The 19083-nt window shown below is 49.4% G+C and overlaps 1 protein-coding gene across 2 annotated transcripts in view; it reads right to left on the bottom strand.

Annotated features, from left to right (window-relative positions):
• LOC119382682 (ecdysone-induced protein 78C) overlaps nt 1-19083 on the bottom strand; it is a 141333-nt gene that overhangs the window by 17267 nt on the left and 104983 nt on the right. For both annotated transcript variants that reach the window (XM_049412290.1, XM_037650484.2), the window contains exons 4-7: nt 16298-16536; nt 7224-7421; nt 5040-5165; nt 4129-4234 (exon numbers count right to left, since the gene is read on the bottom strand). In XM_049412290.1, the coding sequence (XP_049268247.1) occupies nt 4129-4234; nt 5040-5165; nt 7224-7421; nt 16298-16536 (669 nt within the window). The remainder of the gene's footprint in view (nt 1-4128; nt 4235-5039; nt 5166-7223; nt 7422-16297; nt 16537-19083) is intronic.

Below are 19083 nucleotides of genomic sequence, written 5' to 3' on the forward strand. Positions count from 1 at the left end.
TTCCAAGGTCTTTGCCTTGTTTTTGATGAAGTCCGAAACAGTTTGCTTCGAAATTCAGAGCTCCCTCCCCACCTCTGTCTGCGACCGTCCGCTTTGAACTTGTTCAATGATGGCGGCTTTCTTCTCCATCGTGAGCCTACGAGGGGACTTTGTGCGCTTCGAAGGTGCGGACGAAGACGAAGGAGCGTCGGTGCCATCGCTGTAAACGGCGAATCCGCTCGACGAAAAGCGCAGCACGTAACAGCTAGGAACTCGGTGGATGCTGAAGGTCGGGAAACGTGATCATTGAAGATAGCGCGCAGCAGCAAACGATCAACCGCAGACACGACCGCAGAGCTGACAAAACAACACGTGAACGAACACAGTGAGGTTTGGCTTGGCTAAGCTACGGCTGGCAACGGATTGACACGTGTGGTTTCGAGGTTACGGCAGCCGCTGCGCGGTGCGGCGGTGCTGCTGGCCACACCTGCGATGCGAGTATGGTGGGTTCGAGGATATGAAAACAACCAAAATGGCGGTGTCGGTGGTGACTTTGGGTCGGCGTTTAACAGTAAATAAAAAGTCCGGGAAATCGGATGGCGAAGGCTGTAAGCGTTCGGAATTTCGGACTTTTTAATACATTGACTCTATGGAGAACTTGACAGTGCCACAGATGAGTCCGGGAAATCAGGCATGTCTGGAATTTCGGGCGTCCAGGAAATCGGACGTCGACTGTAATTTCAATACAGTCGAACCCCGCTACAATGAACGTCGCTTCAACAAAATTTCCGGTGCAACGAAAAATTCTCGGTTCCCCGTCAACAGTCCATAGGAGTCAATGGATAAATATGCTTGCCACAACGAACGCTTTTTCTGCTGCCATTCCGCTTCAACAAAATTTGACGTTTCTATTCCAGGCCCAAAAATTTAATTTGTCGTGCAATAAACACAATCTCGACATTTTGGTACATTTTAGAACATAAAAATATGATTTCAAAGTCTAAATCGCGTGTTGGCGCCATTTGACTGAGCATGGGTATGGTTGCTAAATGGGGAGGTTCGAGCATCGCAGCCTGCAGCGACGGTAGGGGTGAAGCAGTCGTTCATGCGAACGAGAGGTGGTGCTCGCGTAGCTTCTTAGATCACTCTCTCCGTTCAGACGCGTAGCACGTGCACCATGTACACCTCCGTTGCTGTGCTTGCGTTGTCGTTGGTAAAATTTTAAAGCATTTTCATGGTGTGAATGACGATGAGTAAGCCAGTGAGGTGCCATACGCATTGTTTCGTACATGGATGTTCGACTGGGTATGTTTTAGCCAGAAAAGTAGGTGTCAAAAAGTCCACGTTTGCCGTTGCGAGCTACGAGGACCGGCTGAAAGAATGGCAGCGGGGTTCACTGTTAGACTTTATACATGGAGCAAGTTTTGTATGTATTTTTGATACCATGAACTACTATGTCTAAGGGCAGCCTTTTGAAATTAACAAAAAGAAAAAAAAAAGAAGTTGTGAAGATTCCTCGCGGTCACCCATGCCTCACTGAGGATGCAATGTGGACGATACTCCCGAACATGCCGTCATAAGTCTAGAAAAAACTTCCTAAGAAGCGCCACTCCAGAACATCCGGAGGAGAAGTGCTCGGCAAGAAACGAAAAACGAATGATGAGAATGAATCTCCGATGGAACACAGCAGAGCCTTGGTTGTGACAGCGGATGGTGCACCTGTTCCTGGTGCATGTACCGTAGAAAGGCCGGATGCCATACAAGGCAAGGCGCTTCCCAACAAATACTGGTCTGGATGCGTACTCATGGACTCCCTGAAGGCTGTCATGTTTACTGTTCGTGCGCAACCCAGTGACAGTTTGTGCTTACAGAAACTGGTGTTGTGTTCCACTTGGGATACTCGTTACCACTTTTCTGTGTTCGCTCAAGGAGTCACTAAAGAAAGTGGACGCGTTTGATGTAGAGCCTGCTTCCTGCGGTCAATGAGTTGTAAAAGCGGAAAACAAGGCACGGGGATCATGCGGCGTCAGTGAATATGCGATACTTAATCGCGCTACATGATTGGACTTCTGCTTTCCTATAATTCTTACTTAGAACTGCTTGCTGCACAGGATTTGTGATGTACAAAAATAAACATGTAGTCTTTCAAGCCTTTGCACGCTGTGTTTGTATATGCATCACTCGAGATGTGGAAAATGCACCAAACACGAAACATTTATCTGAGAGATGGAAAATAAACAGCTACAAAGTTAAGAAAATGAGTTATCCTTAAAAGCAGCATATGATTTAATCGGTTCAAGCAGCTCATTTTCTTTCGTTGAACATACTTGGGGGATTCAGCGTGATAACGAGGACAGAGATGAAGAAGGGACACGAACACTCGTGTCCCTTCTTCATCTCTGTCCTCGTTGTTCGCGCTGAATCCCCCCAATATGTTCAACGGAATCCAACTCGCCCAAACGTCAGTTCTTCTGCAGTCATTTTCTTTCGTAACTGAGAGCCCATACACACTCCTGTGCCCATGCTTGTGACGGCACATAGAAATTAACCCACAGTCCGATCACGGAGTAAACCGCTCTTGGGGTAAACCGAACCTTGGGTGCTGCCTCTACATTTACGTGGCACTAGAAATAGCTCATCGTTTTGACCTCGCTATATTATGTGCAAAGTTTCACACACCAACAACAATGCACAACCGGATTTCAGATAAAACCAGTTGTTTGGAAGTTCTGTATGTTCCTCAAACCTCGCTCGCGGAGCGTATGAAAGCTTGGCAGCAAGGCGTCTGCTGTGGACGACCGATCTAAGGTGCGACGGCAGCGCCACCGCTGCTGGCACGATCTGCTGGTACGCTCCGCAACCGCGGATGCTCTCATCTCCCCTTCTAGCCGCCATAACACGGGGGCCGCCACTGCTTGATAGCAACGGCGATCAGACTGCCCTGCTTTCGCAACTGGCTTGAGTTGCTTCTTAGTCGCAGACAATCCGAAGCCAAAGTTCAGTTGTCCACGCACGCTGGGATGCAATCGTGGAACAATTCCTTTTCCGATGCCTTTCCAATGCTCTTCGTGCTTCGCCAGTGGTCAGAGCAATGGTACATCCGCGTTATCAACATGAGCAGACCTAGGGTGCAATCGCGGGACGATGCCTTTTCCAATGCCGATGTTTTTCGCACTTAGCCAGTGCGACCGGTGGTCGGAGCAACAATTCGTCTGCGTTATCTACGGGATCAGCCAGCCGCAAGTGGTGGATGATAAGAATAGCGTAGAATAAGGCGTAAGTCATCGCTCCGCGATAGCACGCCTGCATATCGGCGTTGTCGGATACCTTGTCGTTGGCGAATAGCGATTGTTGGCGTATTAGTGCAACTGTGCAGTTCGTGTTGCACGCCCGTGCCTCTGTTTGGTTCGTGCACAGAAGCTGTTGTTTCAGCGTGCTTTTCAACCTGACGTTGCTATGCATATATGAGAATCGCGTCAGGACGCTGCTGAGGGAACAAAGGAAGCAGCTGACACTTTTTGAATTTTGGAAATATAAGTTTCTCTGTTCTACTACTAGCTCAGGTCAGCTATATTTTTTTCGATTTCACTACAACGAAATTTTTTCCGAGCACCGTCAATTTCGTTGTAGCGGGGTTTGACTGTATAACGATTTTCCTGGCAGCATGATATGACAGTGTTCTCAGCCTGTGCCAAAAATGCTGTCACTCATTGATGCTTATGCATTGGACACTAGTCAAGCAAAATCCAGTGAAAGTGAAGGCATCTCCAAAATTCATCAAAAATATGGCACATCTTTTGTGGTCATTTGTCGGATGTTGCTTTTTTTTTATAGATGAGGTATTTCGATACTTCCCATTACTTAGAATACTTGGTGGTCCTCATAGAGTCTTACGTAGCTGTTGGTCAACGACTGCACTTAGGCACAATTGCTCCAGACCCTGGAACTTTCCGTAGTCAATTGGGTTACTTTCTCTTTGTATGCGGGCACAAGCAAGCGGCAACAATCGACAAGGTCGTCAATGTAACATTCAATATACTCTGAAGTAGTGACAAATGGGAGCATCCCACTTTCTTTCTAGCGTGCAATCTCCACAAAGCATAAATTTCAGGCAAGGCCATCAGAAACAACATCTGTTCTGTAACTTACCATTTGTGAGCAGCACAACGGCTGAGAAGAGGCCAATCTCCGTGTCATTCAACTGGAGGTTGTTGAACGCCACAAAGAAGTTGAACATTGCCGATACAAAGTCGTGCTGCAAGACAAATACGAAAAGCGATTCAGGAACACGTCAACGTCGTGGACAAGCTGTGTGACCATTTGAGATGACTGCAAACTACTAGTTAAAAATGTCTGCATCAACACACCTTAATTACTTTCTTCGCACGACAAAGTTGTTATCTTGTTAATTGCGTTTCCCAGATCAGATCACACAGAATGTGAGCTCACACACTATGTGGGACCTATGATTAGAGAAAGACGGTTATAATACACTTGACAGCTTGAGTGTTGCTGGCTAACACTTGTCAACACTCATCTTGCAAACATGCGCAAACACCCAAGAAACTGGACTAAAAGATAGTGCCACGATAGCTTAATAGGTAAAGCACTGCATGCACAACAAGGTAGGTGTGGTTTCAGATCCCGCTGGCAGGGAGTTCTTTTAGTTTCACTTTCATTTCCACTTTCCTTATTTGTACACTTCGATTAAACATAATCAGTTTCCTTAATGCTCCCCTCATTGTTTGTTCAGAAAATGAAACTTTTGCCAGTGCCATCTCTTCTAGTTAACAATCAGTCAATTACTTCGGAAGTGAGGAGAGAGGAATGCTTTATCAGTACAAGTAAAAACTAAACTAGCGTTTTTCTTTAGTGTCCTTTACTGTAACAGAGCGTTCAGCTTCCGTATAAAGGAAGAGCTGCCAACAATTTTTTCCCATGCAAGCAAGATTTTACCCGATTGGCATAAGCTGCCTTGCATTTCGTTTTGGTGCGAGACTTCCTTGTTGGTAACCACACCGACCCTGCAAATGGTCCTACAGTAAAGGGAGTGTACTTACGTCAAACATAAGCTCGAGCTGCTGCCGAATGAGGTAGGTGCCATCGCTAAAAGTGAGCGTGTCATGTGGGAGACCAACCAGCACTCCCCTGGATACATGCACCAGCCACACCTCAAAGAAGCCGGCCTGCACGGATAATGCAACCTTGTCAGATGGACATCACTGTGCACGAAAACAGTTTAAACAGCTTTACACCTCAAATCACAGCTTAATAAAAGTAATTGTACAGAAAACGTAAGCAATTAAAAATCAAATTATGGGTCAGCTGCCACAAAACTCCATATCGCATAAAAAGCCCACTTTCAGATGGTGTAGATATAGTTCGTGGTTCAGATGGCGTGATGTGCTGGTGTAGATTATAAAATTCGTATCTTGACATGCAAGAAAATGAGAGTGGTACAAGTCTCAGAGGAAGGTTTGTGACTTAGGGTACTATGGCACACGAATACAGTGGAACCCCATTCTTATGTTTCTTAGGCAGGTGCCATCGCTAAAATGAGGTAAAAAAGCAGGGAACCTAAACAGAAAACCACGACCTGGAAAATGCAGCATCTAATAAAAAATGTTTTCAGAGAGGACAATTCTTTTCAGTGTGCAGAACCTTAAGCAAAAGAGGGCGATAGGACAGAGTGCGCACTATATAACAACCGTTTGGTATATTGGTCAGATGGCAGGAATATAATTAGACAACAAAATAAAGGGATGACACGCCCACAATGGTACATGGGCATATGCTCTCTTTAGGCAGCCTACTTGAGTGCACATAGGCTCCCTGCTGAAAGGTAGTCTCAGTGCCAGTAAGACACGACAGGCAATTCTGCTATTCCACATAAGTCGATGCCACATACAGCAGGCACTGCGACCATTTTCAGTGACGACATGTAGCACTCGTCATAAATGCTGTCACAATTTATAGACACAAAAGCAGGGAAGAGGAACGTTACAAGTCGAAAGCTGATACACATCACCCCATGGGAATTCAACAAGTTTTAGAGAGTAAAGGCTCATTCGCACCTGTGACTTGCACGGGTAGCGCAACCATTTACGACTGGTGACCAAAAAGCAACTCAACGAGACTGATGTTCGCACCTGTGTGCGACATACCGGTCAGCACACAGAATTCACATCTGCTCGCATGTGGCTCGCATTGCCATTGCCCCGTAAAATAAGATGATGTCCTGTTCCTGCGAACGTGATTGGTTCAGAGGTTTGCGACTGCAGGCACAAGACTGAAAAATCGAGCAGTGAGCGACTGAGCCAAAGCAGTAGCTCTGCGACCAAAACGGCCATTCGAGACCAGTCGCTTTGCAGCTAACTTGGTCGCACAACCGGTGCTAGTTGCAGGTGTGAACGAGCCTTAAAGCTGGGAAAAATGTAACAGGAGCGTATCAACGAGGCTTTACTGTACAAATGCCGAGCAGTATTGAAAACGCCGAACAAGAAACATTTACAGCCTTTAAAGGGGGACATGGTGTGCGGAGATATTTGCTGTACCTAATGTCCGAACCTGATAAAACTAAATATACTTGTTTGGTTTTTCACGCTGATTTTAAATATGCAATAATTTTTCTTGTAAGTAATCTGGTTTACGAGATACACAAAGCTGCCTCTCTATTGTTTCTGGAGACAATACGAAAAAAAACGTTCAGCAGGAAGTGCATATTATCAGATAGCTAGATACTACTATATGGAATAAGTGCAACACTGCAAACAGTTTTCAGATCAAATCATAACTAGTCATTCTGCAGATGATCAAAATTCAATGTTTGTACCACGACTACCGTAAAGAAAAAACAAAATCAAGTTTAAAAAATCTATGAGCAGAAAATGAGAATTCTGCTCTCAGGACTTTGTGATATACAGCTTGGGCTTTATGTCAAAAATGTAATTACAGCTTTAGCTGTTCTAGATCATGAGATATCACTCCGACAAGCTAAATAAATGACCCAAAAACATTTAACATTCAGCTCGTATTCGTTGCACAGATCTAAACTACAGATGAAATACTGATCTTATAAGATTTATCTTAGGCTTTATATGCGAAATAATAGCTGTATACTCAATAATGTAATAAAAAAAAAAACACTTTTTTCTTTGATGATTTTTTGGTCTCCACAAGCCATGTCCCCCCTTTAAGATTGCAAATGTGCATCATGAGTGCACATTTGTGACATCGCTTTATACCTTGATGAGAATGAGCTGGTCGTCTTGGACGAGATCAAGGAATCCTGGCACGCGCTTGGCGAATTCGACCACCCTCTGGACCGAGGGGGTCACCAGGGTGGCAAACTGCTGCCATAGGCCCAGTTTGCTTTGCTCAGGGCTGTCCGGCTGTGGTGCACTGCCCGGGCCCTCGCCACTGCCCCCAACCTCATCCAGGCTCTGCGACCCCCGCACATGACACAAACACCACACCCTTGCTTGTCCACATCACAAATGCAAGAGATAAGAACAGACTCTCTAAAACAACATGCACAAACCACTTCATTATGCAGTAAATGGGGAAAAAAAATTACACAATCTGAATTACCTGAGTGAAAATATGATGATATATCGTTTGCAGGATTCTATCATTTTAAAAGGATAGCATTTTGGGCCAATCGGTAAGGCACACCAGCAAGGGAACAGCACAAATTTTTCAACTCCCATTAAAAAATGCCTGCACAGTAGCGCATTTCCCATTTGTCTCATTTACAGTCCTGTCAAGTTTCGTGCCATTTGCTTTAGTCTAATATAGTTCTATCAGTCTCCAAGACATTAGCATTGAATCGACCTTGCTGTTATGACCCAATGTGTCGCACTGACGTACCTAGCTCCTCCTCAGCCTTGATACAAGCAAGCCATGACATTTCTTCAACTGTCAAGTGATTTCCAGGCAAGTAGTGCATTGTGTGGTCATTCTGTCAGCCCAGTGACTAACACGATCTTTTCATAGTAGAGCTGGTCACCTCCTCATTCAGCACGAGCACCTTCTCGCAAGGTGTCTTGTAAACTGATGCTATTCATGCAGCGAATGCTGCCTTATACAGTGAACAGTTTTGCTAGTGCACCCGGCTGAAAGGGATGACGCACTTACTTAACCAGTGCAATACTACTGTGGCGACCACTGCGCACAGACCTACGCAGCCTCCGTCTCGTCACTGATTAGCCCGACGTGACACAGCTACTTGCTGCCACACGCTTCCGATAAAAGACAGCGCCACGCAGTTTCGTCGGAGGCTTACGTCACCACTACTGGCTATATAACCCAAGCTACCAAGCTTGGTTGCATGTTTGTTTTCTCTAACCTTCCGAAGCGCAGCATCGGCATGCTTGCCCTGCTGCTGCTACTACGTTAATAAACATCGTTTTGTTTTATGTTGGGATCCGTCCTTCACCGACTCCGCATCCCACATCTGGTGACCCGGAAATCGAACTAACCGCACCGCCATGGCCGACCCAGAAGACCTCACCGCTCTCCGCCATCAGGTACAACAACTCCAACAGGAACTACTGACCCAGCAACAGCAGCAAGCTCGCAACGCTTCCACAAACGAGGCCGTGCCCACCGGACCCGCAGCTGCTGAAGCCACCCCGCACGCTGCTTCCTGGCGTGTTGCTGTCAAGCTTCCGCCGTTTTGGGCGGACTCACCCGAGGTCTGGTTTGCCCAGGTCGAGGCCCAGTTCTCCCTGGCGCACATCAACCAAGACCGGACCCGCTACGACTACGTCGTCGCCCACTTGGACGCACGTTACGCCAACGAGGTCCGGGATATCCTCGCAAACCCGCCAACGGCTAACGCGTACGAACAGCTGAAGACCGCACTTATCCATCGCTTATCACCCTCAGAAGAACAAAAGATACGACAACTGCAGTCCGCTGAGCTCGCTGAGCGCAACCCTTCGCAGCTCCTGCGCCACATGCGTGCGCTCGTGGGCAACATGCACGTACAGGATTCTTTCCTGCGATTGCTGTGGCTCCAACGACTCCCGCCGCACGCCCAGACAATTCTGCAGGCACAGGTCAGGCTACCTCTCGACGAACTTGCGGAAATTGCTGATCGCGTCGTCGAGGCCTCCTTACCGCAGTTGTCGCCCACCACACAGGCTGTCGCCGCACCGCTGAACACCACGGAGCTTGCGCGCCGTATCGACGACATCGATCGACGGCTCACCTCCATCCAACAACACCTGGGTGAACGTCTTTCGATGCGACAGCGCCGCCATTCGCCAAGCCACGACCGAAACACCACCTCATTGCCGCAACCTGACATCAACGGTCCGTGCTACTACCACCGACGCTTCGGCGACAAAGCCCGGCAATGTCGTCCACCTTGTGCCATGGGACATGCGGAAAACAACAACGGCAGCTCGTAGAGACGGCCGCAAGCTGCCAATTCGGAGGCCGTCGCATCTTCGTCACCGACCAGATCACGAAGCAGCGTTACCTGGTCGACAGCGGTTCCGACATTTGCTGCTACCCGCGATCTCACCTTCAAGGCCCTCACCCGCCGACATCTTTCGAGCTCAGCGCGGCCAACCGGTCCACAATCAAGACGTACGGCTCGCTGCGCCTGCACATCCAGCTCAAGAACTCACGCCGCGACCTTCACTGGAACTTTGTCATCGCCGACGTCGCCGAGCCAATCATCGGCTCAGACTTCCTGGCTCACTACAACCTTCTTCCAGACTGCCGCAACGACCGGCTCATCGACGCGACAACGGGACACTCCACACCAGGCCAGCGAACGACCGCTCAACAGCCAAGCATCAAGGTCCACAGTGTCGATGATCACTCGCCGTACCATGCCATCCTCGCCGAGTTTCCCGGCTTGACGCGCCCAAGCGGACTGCCACGCAAAGTGCAGCACACCACCGTGCACTACATCCGGACCTCTCCAGGCCCCCCGGTTTTTTGCCGTGCCCGTCGCCTTGCCCCAGACCGCATGCGCATAGCCAAGGCAGAGTTCGAAGCCATGCTCCGAGAAGGCATCGCCCGTCGCTCCAACGGCCCGTGGGCCTCGCCACTTCACCTGGTCCCGAAGAAGACCGCTGGCTGGCGACCATGTGGGGACTACCGCGCCCTCAACGCACGCACCATCCCGGACCGGTACCCCGTCCACCACATACAGGACGTCGCCCATCGCATTCATGGCTGCCACGTCTTCTCCGTGCTAGACTTGGTGAAGGCTTACACGCAGATACCCGTCAACCCGGACGACGTCACGAAAACTGCAATAATCACCCCGTTTGGCTTGTTCGAGTTTCCCTTCATGAGTTTTGGCCTTAGGAACGCTGGGCAAACCTTTCAGCGCTTCATCGATGAAGTCGTCCGTGGCCTAGACTTCTGCTTCGTCTATCTTGACGACATATTGATCTTTTCACGTGACGCCGAAGAACACCACGGCACCTTCGTCTGTTGCTCCAACGCCTCGACGACCACGGCCTGCTCGTCAACGTCCAGAAGAGCACGCTCGGTGCTTCCACCGTCCATTTCCTCGGCCACGAAGTTTCGTCAGAGGGAACTCGACCCCTGCCTGATCGCATCTCTGACTTGCAAAAGTACCCTCAACCCACCACCGCTAAAGACCTTCGCCGTTTCCTCGGCATGCTGAACTTCTATAGACGCTTCTTACCGCACGCCGCCGACTACCAGGCGCCCCTTCATGATGTCCTGGCTGGTCTACGTGGAAACCAACCCGTCACGTGGACACCAACGTTAACGAAAACGTTCGAAGAATGCAAAGACGCCCTCTGCACCGCCACGCTTCTCACCCATCCCGTGCCAGACGCTCCCTTGGGACTCTTCACGGACGCATCTGGTTTCGCCATCGGCGCCGCCCTCATGCAACGCGTGGACAACACCTGGCATCCCTTGGCGTTCTTCTCCAAGAAACTCGCAGATCGGAAAACGGCCCCTTCCACCGCCAGTTCCGCTGACGAAACCACGACAACCGCCCCGACAACTCTGCCAGCCTACTACAGAGAACTTCTGGCGATATCTAAGCAGTGTAGCACTTTCGCCACATTCTCGAAGCGCAGCACTGCACCATCTATACCGACCACAAACCTCTAACGTACGCCTTCTCTCAACGTCGCGATAAACTCCCGACTGTTCAGCAGAACCAACTCTCGTTCATTGCACAGTTCACCACCGACATCCAACACATCAGCGGGAAAGACAACATGGTCGCCGACGCGCTTTCACGTGTGGCCACCATCAGCTCGGTGCAAATAACAGCAGACATCCTCGCCGAGACTCAGACCACGGACGTCGAGCTGCAGGAACTTCTCAAGGGCACGTCCTCACTTCAGCTAAAAGAAGTCCCCATTCCAGGGTCGGCAAGAACTATCTGCTGCGACATGTCGACAGGACGAAGCAGGCCCTACGTGCCCCTGTGCCATCGCCGTGGTCTTTTCAACCAGCTTCACAACTTCAGCCATCCCGGCATACGTGCCTCTACACGCCTCGTGGCTGACCGCTACGTCTGGCCCTCCATGCAGCGGGATTGTCGCACGTGGACGCGCTCCTGCATTCACTGCCAACGTGCAAAAATCACCAGGCACGTCACGTCCCCACTCGGAACATTCGCTCAGCCCTCAGGTCGGTTCGAGCACGTCCACCTCGACATCATAGGACCATTTCCCCCGGCAGGACCCTACCGCTACTGCCTCACCGCCATCGACCGCTACACTCGATGGCCCGAGGCATGGCCTCTCGAGGGAATCACCGCGGAAGACGTGGCCTCGGCCTTCTTCTCCGGCTGGATTGCCCGTTTCGGCGCTCCCCGCCGCGTAACCACCGACCAAGGGCGACAGTTTGAGTCTCACCTATTCAGGCTCCTGGGATTGACCATGGGGTTTGAACGCTTGAGGACCACGAGCTACCACCCCTGCGCCAACGGAATGATCGAGCGTTTTCACCGACAGTTCAAAGCCGCCATTATGTGCCACCCGGACTCAACCTGGCTCGAGGCCATCCCAGCTGTCATCCTCGGTCTTCGCGCCACCTTCAAGCCGGACATCCATGCTACGCCAGCAGAGCTCGTCTACGGGGAACCACTCCGTCTGCCAGGTGAATTTCTCGCAGCTCTGCCATCCAGCACTACGACGTCAGACCCCACCGACTTCGTCGCCCGGCTCCGACGCACCATCGCTGCCTTACGCCCGTCCCCTGCAGCCCACCATAGCAAGCCCACACCTTTTGTGTTCAAAGAGCTAGCATCGTGCACGCATGCTTTCCTCCGCGACGACACCGTCCGCCGGCCTTTCCAGCCACCCTACAGCGGACCCTATCTAGTCGTCCATCGCGACGACAAGAACTTCACCTTGCGCTTGAACGGGAACGACGTCCGCGTCTCGATTGACCGACTCAAGCCCGCATACATCGCGCCGAACGAACCTGGCAGCGCCACTCTTTCAACTGGCGTCCTTCCACAGCCACCGACGTCGCAGCCCGCTCCTTTCACGACACGCTCTGGACGTTTGGTACGCCTCCCGGATTTCTACAGACCCTGAGGGCTCTGCACTCCGCGGGGGGGTGATGTGGCGACCACTGCGCACAGACCTACGCAGCCTCCGTCTCGTCACTGATTAGCCCGACGTGACACAGCTACTTGCTGCCACACGCTTCCGATAAAAGACAGCGCCACGCAGTTTCGTCGGAGGCTTACGTCACCACTACTGGCTATATAACCCAAGCTACCAAGCTTGGTTGCATGTTTGTTTTCTCTAACCTTCCGAAGCGCAGCATCGGCATGCTTGCCCTGCTGCTGCTACTACGTTAATAAACATCGTTTTGTTTTATGTTGGGATCCGTCCTTCACCGACTCCGCATCCCACACTACTGTCACACAACACTGACATAACTAACTACACACAGGCCCCTTTTTCCTCACTGATTCCACACTTTTCCCAACTCCAATGCTATCCCCCTCCACACCCATGCATGTTCCTCCTTGATGTCAGTTCATTTCATTGATACCATGGACCCAGAATGATCCTTTTAATGCTATCACCAAAACAGAACAGTTCGATGGTATGAGATGGCATGCATGAGCATATTTTTCATTGAGAACCAAATCATGCTTTGGCCTGTCTGTCACCAAGAATTATGTACAAAAGCAGACTGCAACTAGTGGTGAAACAAAGCCGGCACAGAGGTGTCTGTAGCAACAGAAAGCACAGTGAAGGAGTGCTTGTGTAAGTTAACTGCTGTGTTGATGACATACAGAGATAGTATTACAAAAAGAAAGAAGAAATAAGTAGTGTAACAGTTACTCATGCCAGTATTGCTTCATCACATTTGCTTTGTACAAACCTCAGCTGTGCAACTTTAAAACCTGACAGCAATACCAAACGAGAAGGCTTTCATGCCTTAACACAAGATTCATTTGAATCTGAGCTGATAGCTTTTTTTTTCAAGCATAATCATATGACAAAATCAGTGCACAGCTACTGCAGGTAGAAAAAACTGTATTGCAGCCGCTACTAGGCACACCACTACCCAACTGAAGTACAAGACCAGCAACACCAGTTATCATTAACACCTGTGTCATGGCTGTACACCAAGATTCATTCTATGCCTACCAGTTCCACATACACCCCTGAAGTTGCAATGTGGCCGACGCCACACTGTACCACGAAAAATCTTTCACAATTTCAGAGAAGCTGGCCACAGACGTAATGGCAGCCATGGCTGACGAACGTGCAAGTAGGACTAATTACCAAGAACAGGCAACATAAATATTTTGCTTTCTTCTCCACTTGAATGGATTTTACCGACACAGACAGGAGCAAAGGTACAGGCAACAGAAGGAATGAATGGCACCGCTCTCTCCTTTATCTTTCACATTTCACTGAGGTGCCAGGCCACGTGTGAGGTTTGAGGCTGCCTGGCCTGCACTCGTGTGATCCTTTTCATGAATACTTAAAAGGCAAGAAAAGACAACCACAAAAGAAAGGCGGAAAACACAGGACGACACGCTACAAGCAACTGAAACTTTTATTCAAAACGCACATTTATAAAACGCTTATATCCGAGAACCTTCGCCATGGCAACACATAAAAACTGTCATCTAAAGCAGCTTGTCATCAACTAGCATGTGTCGTTGAAGGAACGCTATCTTGGTAGCTTGTAAGCTCTCTGGGATAAACGTTTTATAGACCTTATGCAAAATCTGCTGCCATCTAGCGGCTGCCCTGCGCATTTCCGCCATGTTGAAGGCTGAGCGCGCTCCTCATGTGCACACACGGAACGTAGGTATCGACGTGTGGCGGCTGATACGGACGGCAATGCAGACATATTTTTGTGTGGCCGTGTTGCTCCGATTGAGTAAACTGGGATACTGAAAAAAGGTTTGTAGGAAACTAACCTCCATGCTATTAGATTGCCTCTCGGCCGACGAGCAGCAGCAGACCGTTCGGTCACTCCGGCTACTGTGTATGACTAACGCCATGTTTACGTTCACCGTTCTTAATAGATGCAGTATATGACAGCATCGGCACTCATCAGAGAACACTCTTTCGTGCCATGCCCTAACGAGTCAGTTTTCGCGCCGTGTGCTTGCAGGCACAGAAAAAACGGCTTCGTGTACGAGCTTCAAAGCTGCACCGTGGCTACTCGCGCATGCCTGCGCTGCTGTTGACAACATTACTTTGTTTATTACATTGTGATAACAATTACAAGTTAGACAGGCAGCTCGTGCGCGCCGTCGATTCTCAGCGAGCGGACTGATTGGGCTGGAGGGTGTTGTCTATAGTTTGTTTTCGATTGTGGAGTTTAACAAAGTAGCGTTTGTTGGGCTGCTATGCGCGTGTACTGCTTCACTATGCTTATTTTTCAAGTATTTCATGTACTGTCACTGCCAAATTCAGAAGGGCTGCCCGAATGTCCTGACCGCACCCCCCGCCCACCCATATATATTTTTTTTATTTATACCCCAAGAATAGCATATTTCAGGTTCTGTCAAAAGCTGATGTGAACAGATGCTTCAAGTGCGTGGCACTTGAAGAAAAATGCTGTTCCGGCCAATACATATGTTGCGTTCGATCGTGGGTGCGCTACTGGTGGTTACGCGCTGAGGTGGTTTCGCAAGCGTTCAGTCGGCGACACAAAACTGCCTTGCTGCAACGGGTTGAAATTGTAAAGCGTCAGTAGGCCTCGTAAACGACGATGCGAACGCAAATACTCTTGGTGTATCGCGTTATTTACGAGCACATGTCGAAACGATATTCAGTAAAATACCAGCTTATCGAGCCCTATTTTTGGGGCAACTAACACTTTTCATGTTCCCTTTTCACGCGCGTGAGATGCGGAATCTTTTCGCATTTTAATCGTGCAGTGTATCTATACAGAACATACGGCGGCGACTACAGCAGCCAAATATTTTCTATTTCAAAAATAAAAAAGAAGACAACGTTTTCTTTAAAAATAGATGCATGAGGTCGACGTAGGCTGTCTCTTGTGCGCTTTAAAATGGGTCAACAGCACTTTCTTAGCGTCATCGCCGTGCCTAGCCATGTCGCGCGCTAAAGCCTCCTCCCAAACCATCCTACACTACACGCAGGATATTCTTATAGATAAGAACGCTTTATTCGCTGCACTGAAAACAGGCAGACAAAATTTATAACCTAGCGCAAAGCTTCATTCTCAGCGACGACAGGCTTACATGGGTCTCGGTGACGAACTTGTACCTTCTCGTTGTGAGGCAGTTCTTTACAAGTGATTACTGTCAACGTAATAACTAGGAAATGCCGGTAACGTGTACCGGCCCTTGCACACTCGTCTGACGTTTTTATGCCCCCATTGTCTGCTATCAAAGCAGATACAAGCAAGAAGTTAGAGCAGCGACAGCAATACGATTCGGACAGAAGCCTCCAACATGGCGCCGAATCGGCAGCTTCGTCAAACCTCCGACAGATGGCAGCAATTTTGCATAAGGTCTATAAACGCGTGTTCTGAATAAAAATTTCAGTTGTTAGTTGTGCATCGTCCTGTTTTTCTGCCTTTATTTTGTGGTTGTGTTTTTGCGCGTTTTCGAGCATGAATTCGAACGAACTCGCCCAACTTTCTGTCGTGCCTTTTCATGAAGATGATTGACAAACAGTGGAGATGCACTCATACCTTGCATCTTGTTGTCTGCACCATTCCCACACACTAAATGAAAACCAACTAGCCCAGTTATGAACATTCATGCATTTCTTGGTGGACTAAAAGGTTAGAAGAGTTGAGCATGCTGCAAGCACCCTGTGCCAGGCTCATGCTTATCCACACTCACGAAGATGGCTGGCCGGCGCACAAGGGCGCGCGTCTTCTCCTCCGTGTAGGCACAATGGGCGTGGTGTGCCTGGGAGATGGTCAGGATGATGTCGTACATGGCGAGCTGCTGGCTCTCGAGGTCCCGTGCACACTGGTCTGCCTCCCCGGGGCTGCCCAGTGAGAGGCCCTCTTCACCCGCGAGCCCTGAAGAGCCACCTCGCTCCCGGGAACGCTTCGGCACTCGCCCGTATCGCACCGCTGCACACGGCATCAATACGGATAAAAAAACAGCATAAAACACGAAACAAGGCTTCGAAAACAATGAGACAAGCTGGCACAATGCTATAAAGGAAATTTTGCAGATTTTTGCAGAACTCAAGACATGCCCACATTTTTAGTTATCCATTTGACATTAGTCAGAGATTTGCTATCTACTGTTTATTTCAGGTGATACGACAATCACCTGCGAACATTTCTAGTCGAGGGTTTGATTCCCGAGCACGGATGATTCTTATTCATCTGTAATGCATGATCGACAAACAGTATCTGCATAGCTTTATGCTTTCGGCTGGTGTCATGGCTTGGCCTCTCAGAAACCTGTTCCGTTTTCTTTGTAACTTCAGGCATCCGTCTATCCGTACTGACAACATACCAGCTAGCCCAGTTCAACGCTTTGTATCATATGGCGTGCTGGACAGTCACTGTATGCCCTTCAAATGGCCATGGCCACACATCCTACTGACCTCACATAGAGATCACCTGATGCCTCTTCAGACAGTGGACATGGAGTATACTTTAATAAAGACGACGAATTCACTGTGTATCGAGGCATAGCTTAATATAATACTGATACACTAAATAAGTCAGGCGTATCAGTTATACAAAAAACCACAGGCTGGAGGAAGTTCCATCAAATAGAAGACTGTCATCCATTTAACGGTCGCCTGAAGTTTCAAAGAAAACGAAACAGATTTCTCAGAGGGCAAATATTACAGCTGAACAAAAATCGTCCACGCTCAGAGATCAAACCCTGGACGAGATATGTTTGTGGGTGATTGCCCTATCACCTTTAAGGGACACTAAAGGCAATTTAAGTCGACGTTGATTGTTGAAATAGCGGTCCAGAAACCTCGTAGTGCTACTTTTGTGCCAAGGAAGTGCTTATTTTGAAATAAAAACACGTTTTAGTGGTCCGCATCGCGTTAGCGCACTTAAAATAACCCGCCTGAAATCAGTCACACGTCACTGCTGCCGCGCCCAACGTTGCCCGCCTTTACTGCGCGGCGGCGTGTACTGGCGGCGTGCACTATTCGGGCATCCGGCAACATCCCATGCATGCGGCATTTTGTTGAACTTTCTGTCAGAGCGACTTTCACGAGCGCGCAAAACACACGTGGCAGCACGCTATACCGAAACTACCACTGAGACGTGACCGCGTGAGCGAAGCAGGGCGCCGGGCGAAGCGCAGTTCGGCGAAAACGGAACCTTTGAACCACGCGTGCCGTTCCCCATGGCAACGCCAAAGAGATTCTTTTATTGCGATAGCAATTATATGGACAGTCTCGGCTGAATTTTGCCGTCGTCGCCGTCATGCACCGTATATGTATAAGTATGTATATATAAATAAAAGCCCCAAAGAAAAATAATTCAGAGAAAAGCTTCCGAAGCGCGGAATCGAACCAGGGACCTCTTGCTCCGCAGCGAGTGGCGCTAGCCACTACGCCACAAAATGCAGATCCTCCACGTAGCTAACGGCGAGCGTTATATACACATTCTTTACCGCTGGACGGACTCAGAGACGGCTGCGCTTATAAGAGTTTCTTCATTACCAGCGAGACGGCGTTAGGAGCGCGACAAGCGCATTTAAAAGTCGTCAGCGAGCTCGCTCGCTTCTTCTTATACTTGCGCAGGGAGAACCTTGCCCTTCCGCTGTCTGGTCGCGCGGTTTTCTTGTGCTGAGGGGAAGAGGGATGTTTCACGCTTTCACCGTGATGTCTGCGCTCATGTTACGGAGCGTACGAAAGCCACTCGAGCTCAAGGGACGCCGCTAAACGAACAAACAGAAGATGAGCGCGAACTATCAAGAGTCACAGCTCGACACTTGAAGCACACTAGTTTCCTTCGCTGCGCCGCCTTTGCAACAGGAGCGCTGTTCAAACCAACGTTACTAGAACAAACTCAGTTTAAAAGCTCCGCCGGAGAGGCGGTCCGCGTGGCGGTCGTGAGAACTAGTGGCGCTGCAGTCACATCTAGCTCCCACGGCTCGCGCTTGTTGTGATCGGCGCCGCCGATGTACGAGCGCACGTGGGTTACAGCGTCGCCTGCGCTTTGTTAGCTCGTCATTTTTGCGACTGTTCTTGACCAGGCTTAGCGTCTTGTACGAAGACACGTGCATGATGTACGAAGCGTAACGAGGGCGAACATATTCACAGTGCGGTATGCCGACTTGGTTTGCGCCGGGCTGCAAGAGCGGCTACCGCAACGACGACTCTGCTTCACGACACTTCTTCGCACCTGCAAAAGACCTTACGCCATTCAAGCTTTGCATGGCAAAGATAGAAAGCTTACTGTGAAATGCAAGGTCTGTGACGTTCATTTTGAGAGTGACCACATAAATAAAGCACTACCGTCGTGTTGTAGCGGGACAAGAAGTTTTGATCCCACGTGGAAAGTGGGAACTCGCGCCAGGTGCCGTGCCGCGCTTGTTCCCAGAACTTCCACCCCACATTTCAAAGCCAAAATTTTCGGGTTTTAGGCGCAAATCCCCCCCAAAACGCACGGCGTCCCGCGAAAGCCCAGTGCCCA

Source organism: Rhipicephalus sanguineus, chromosome 2 (assembly GCF_013339695.2).
Source record: "Rhipicephalus sanguineus isolate Rsan-2018 chromosome 2, BIME_Rsan_1.4, whole genome shotgun sequence".
Taxonomy (NCBI): Eukaryota; Metazoa; Arthropoda; class Arachnida; order Ixodida; family Ixodidae; genus Rhipicephalus; species Rhipicephalus sanguineus.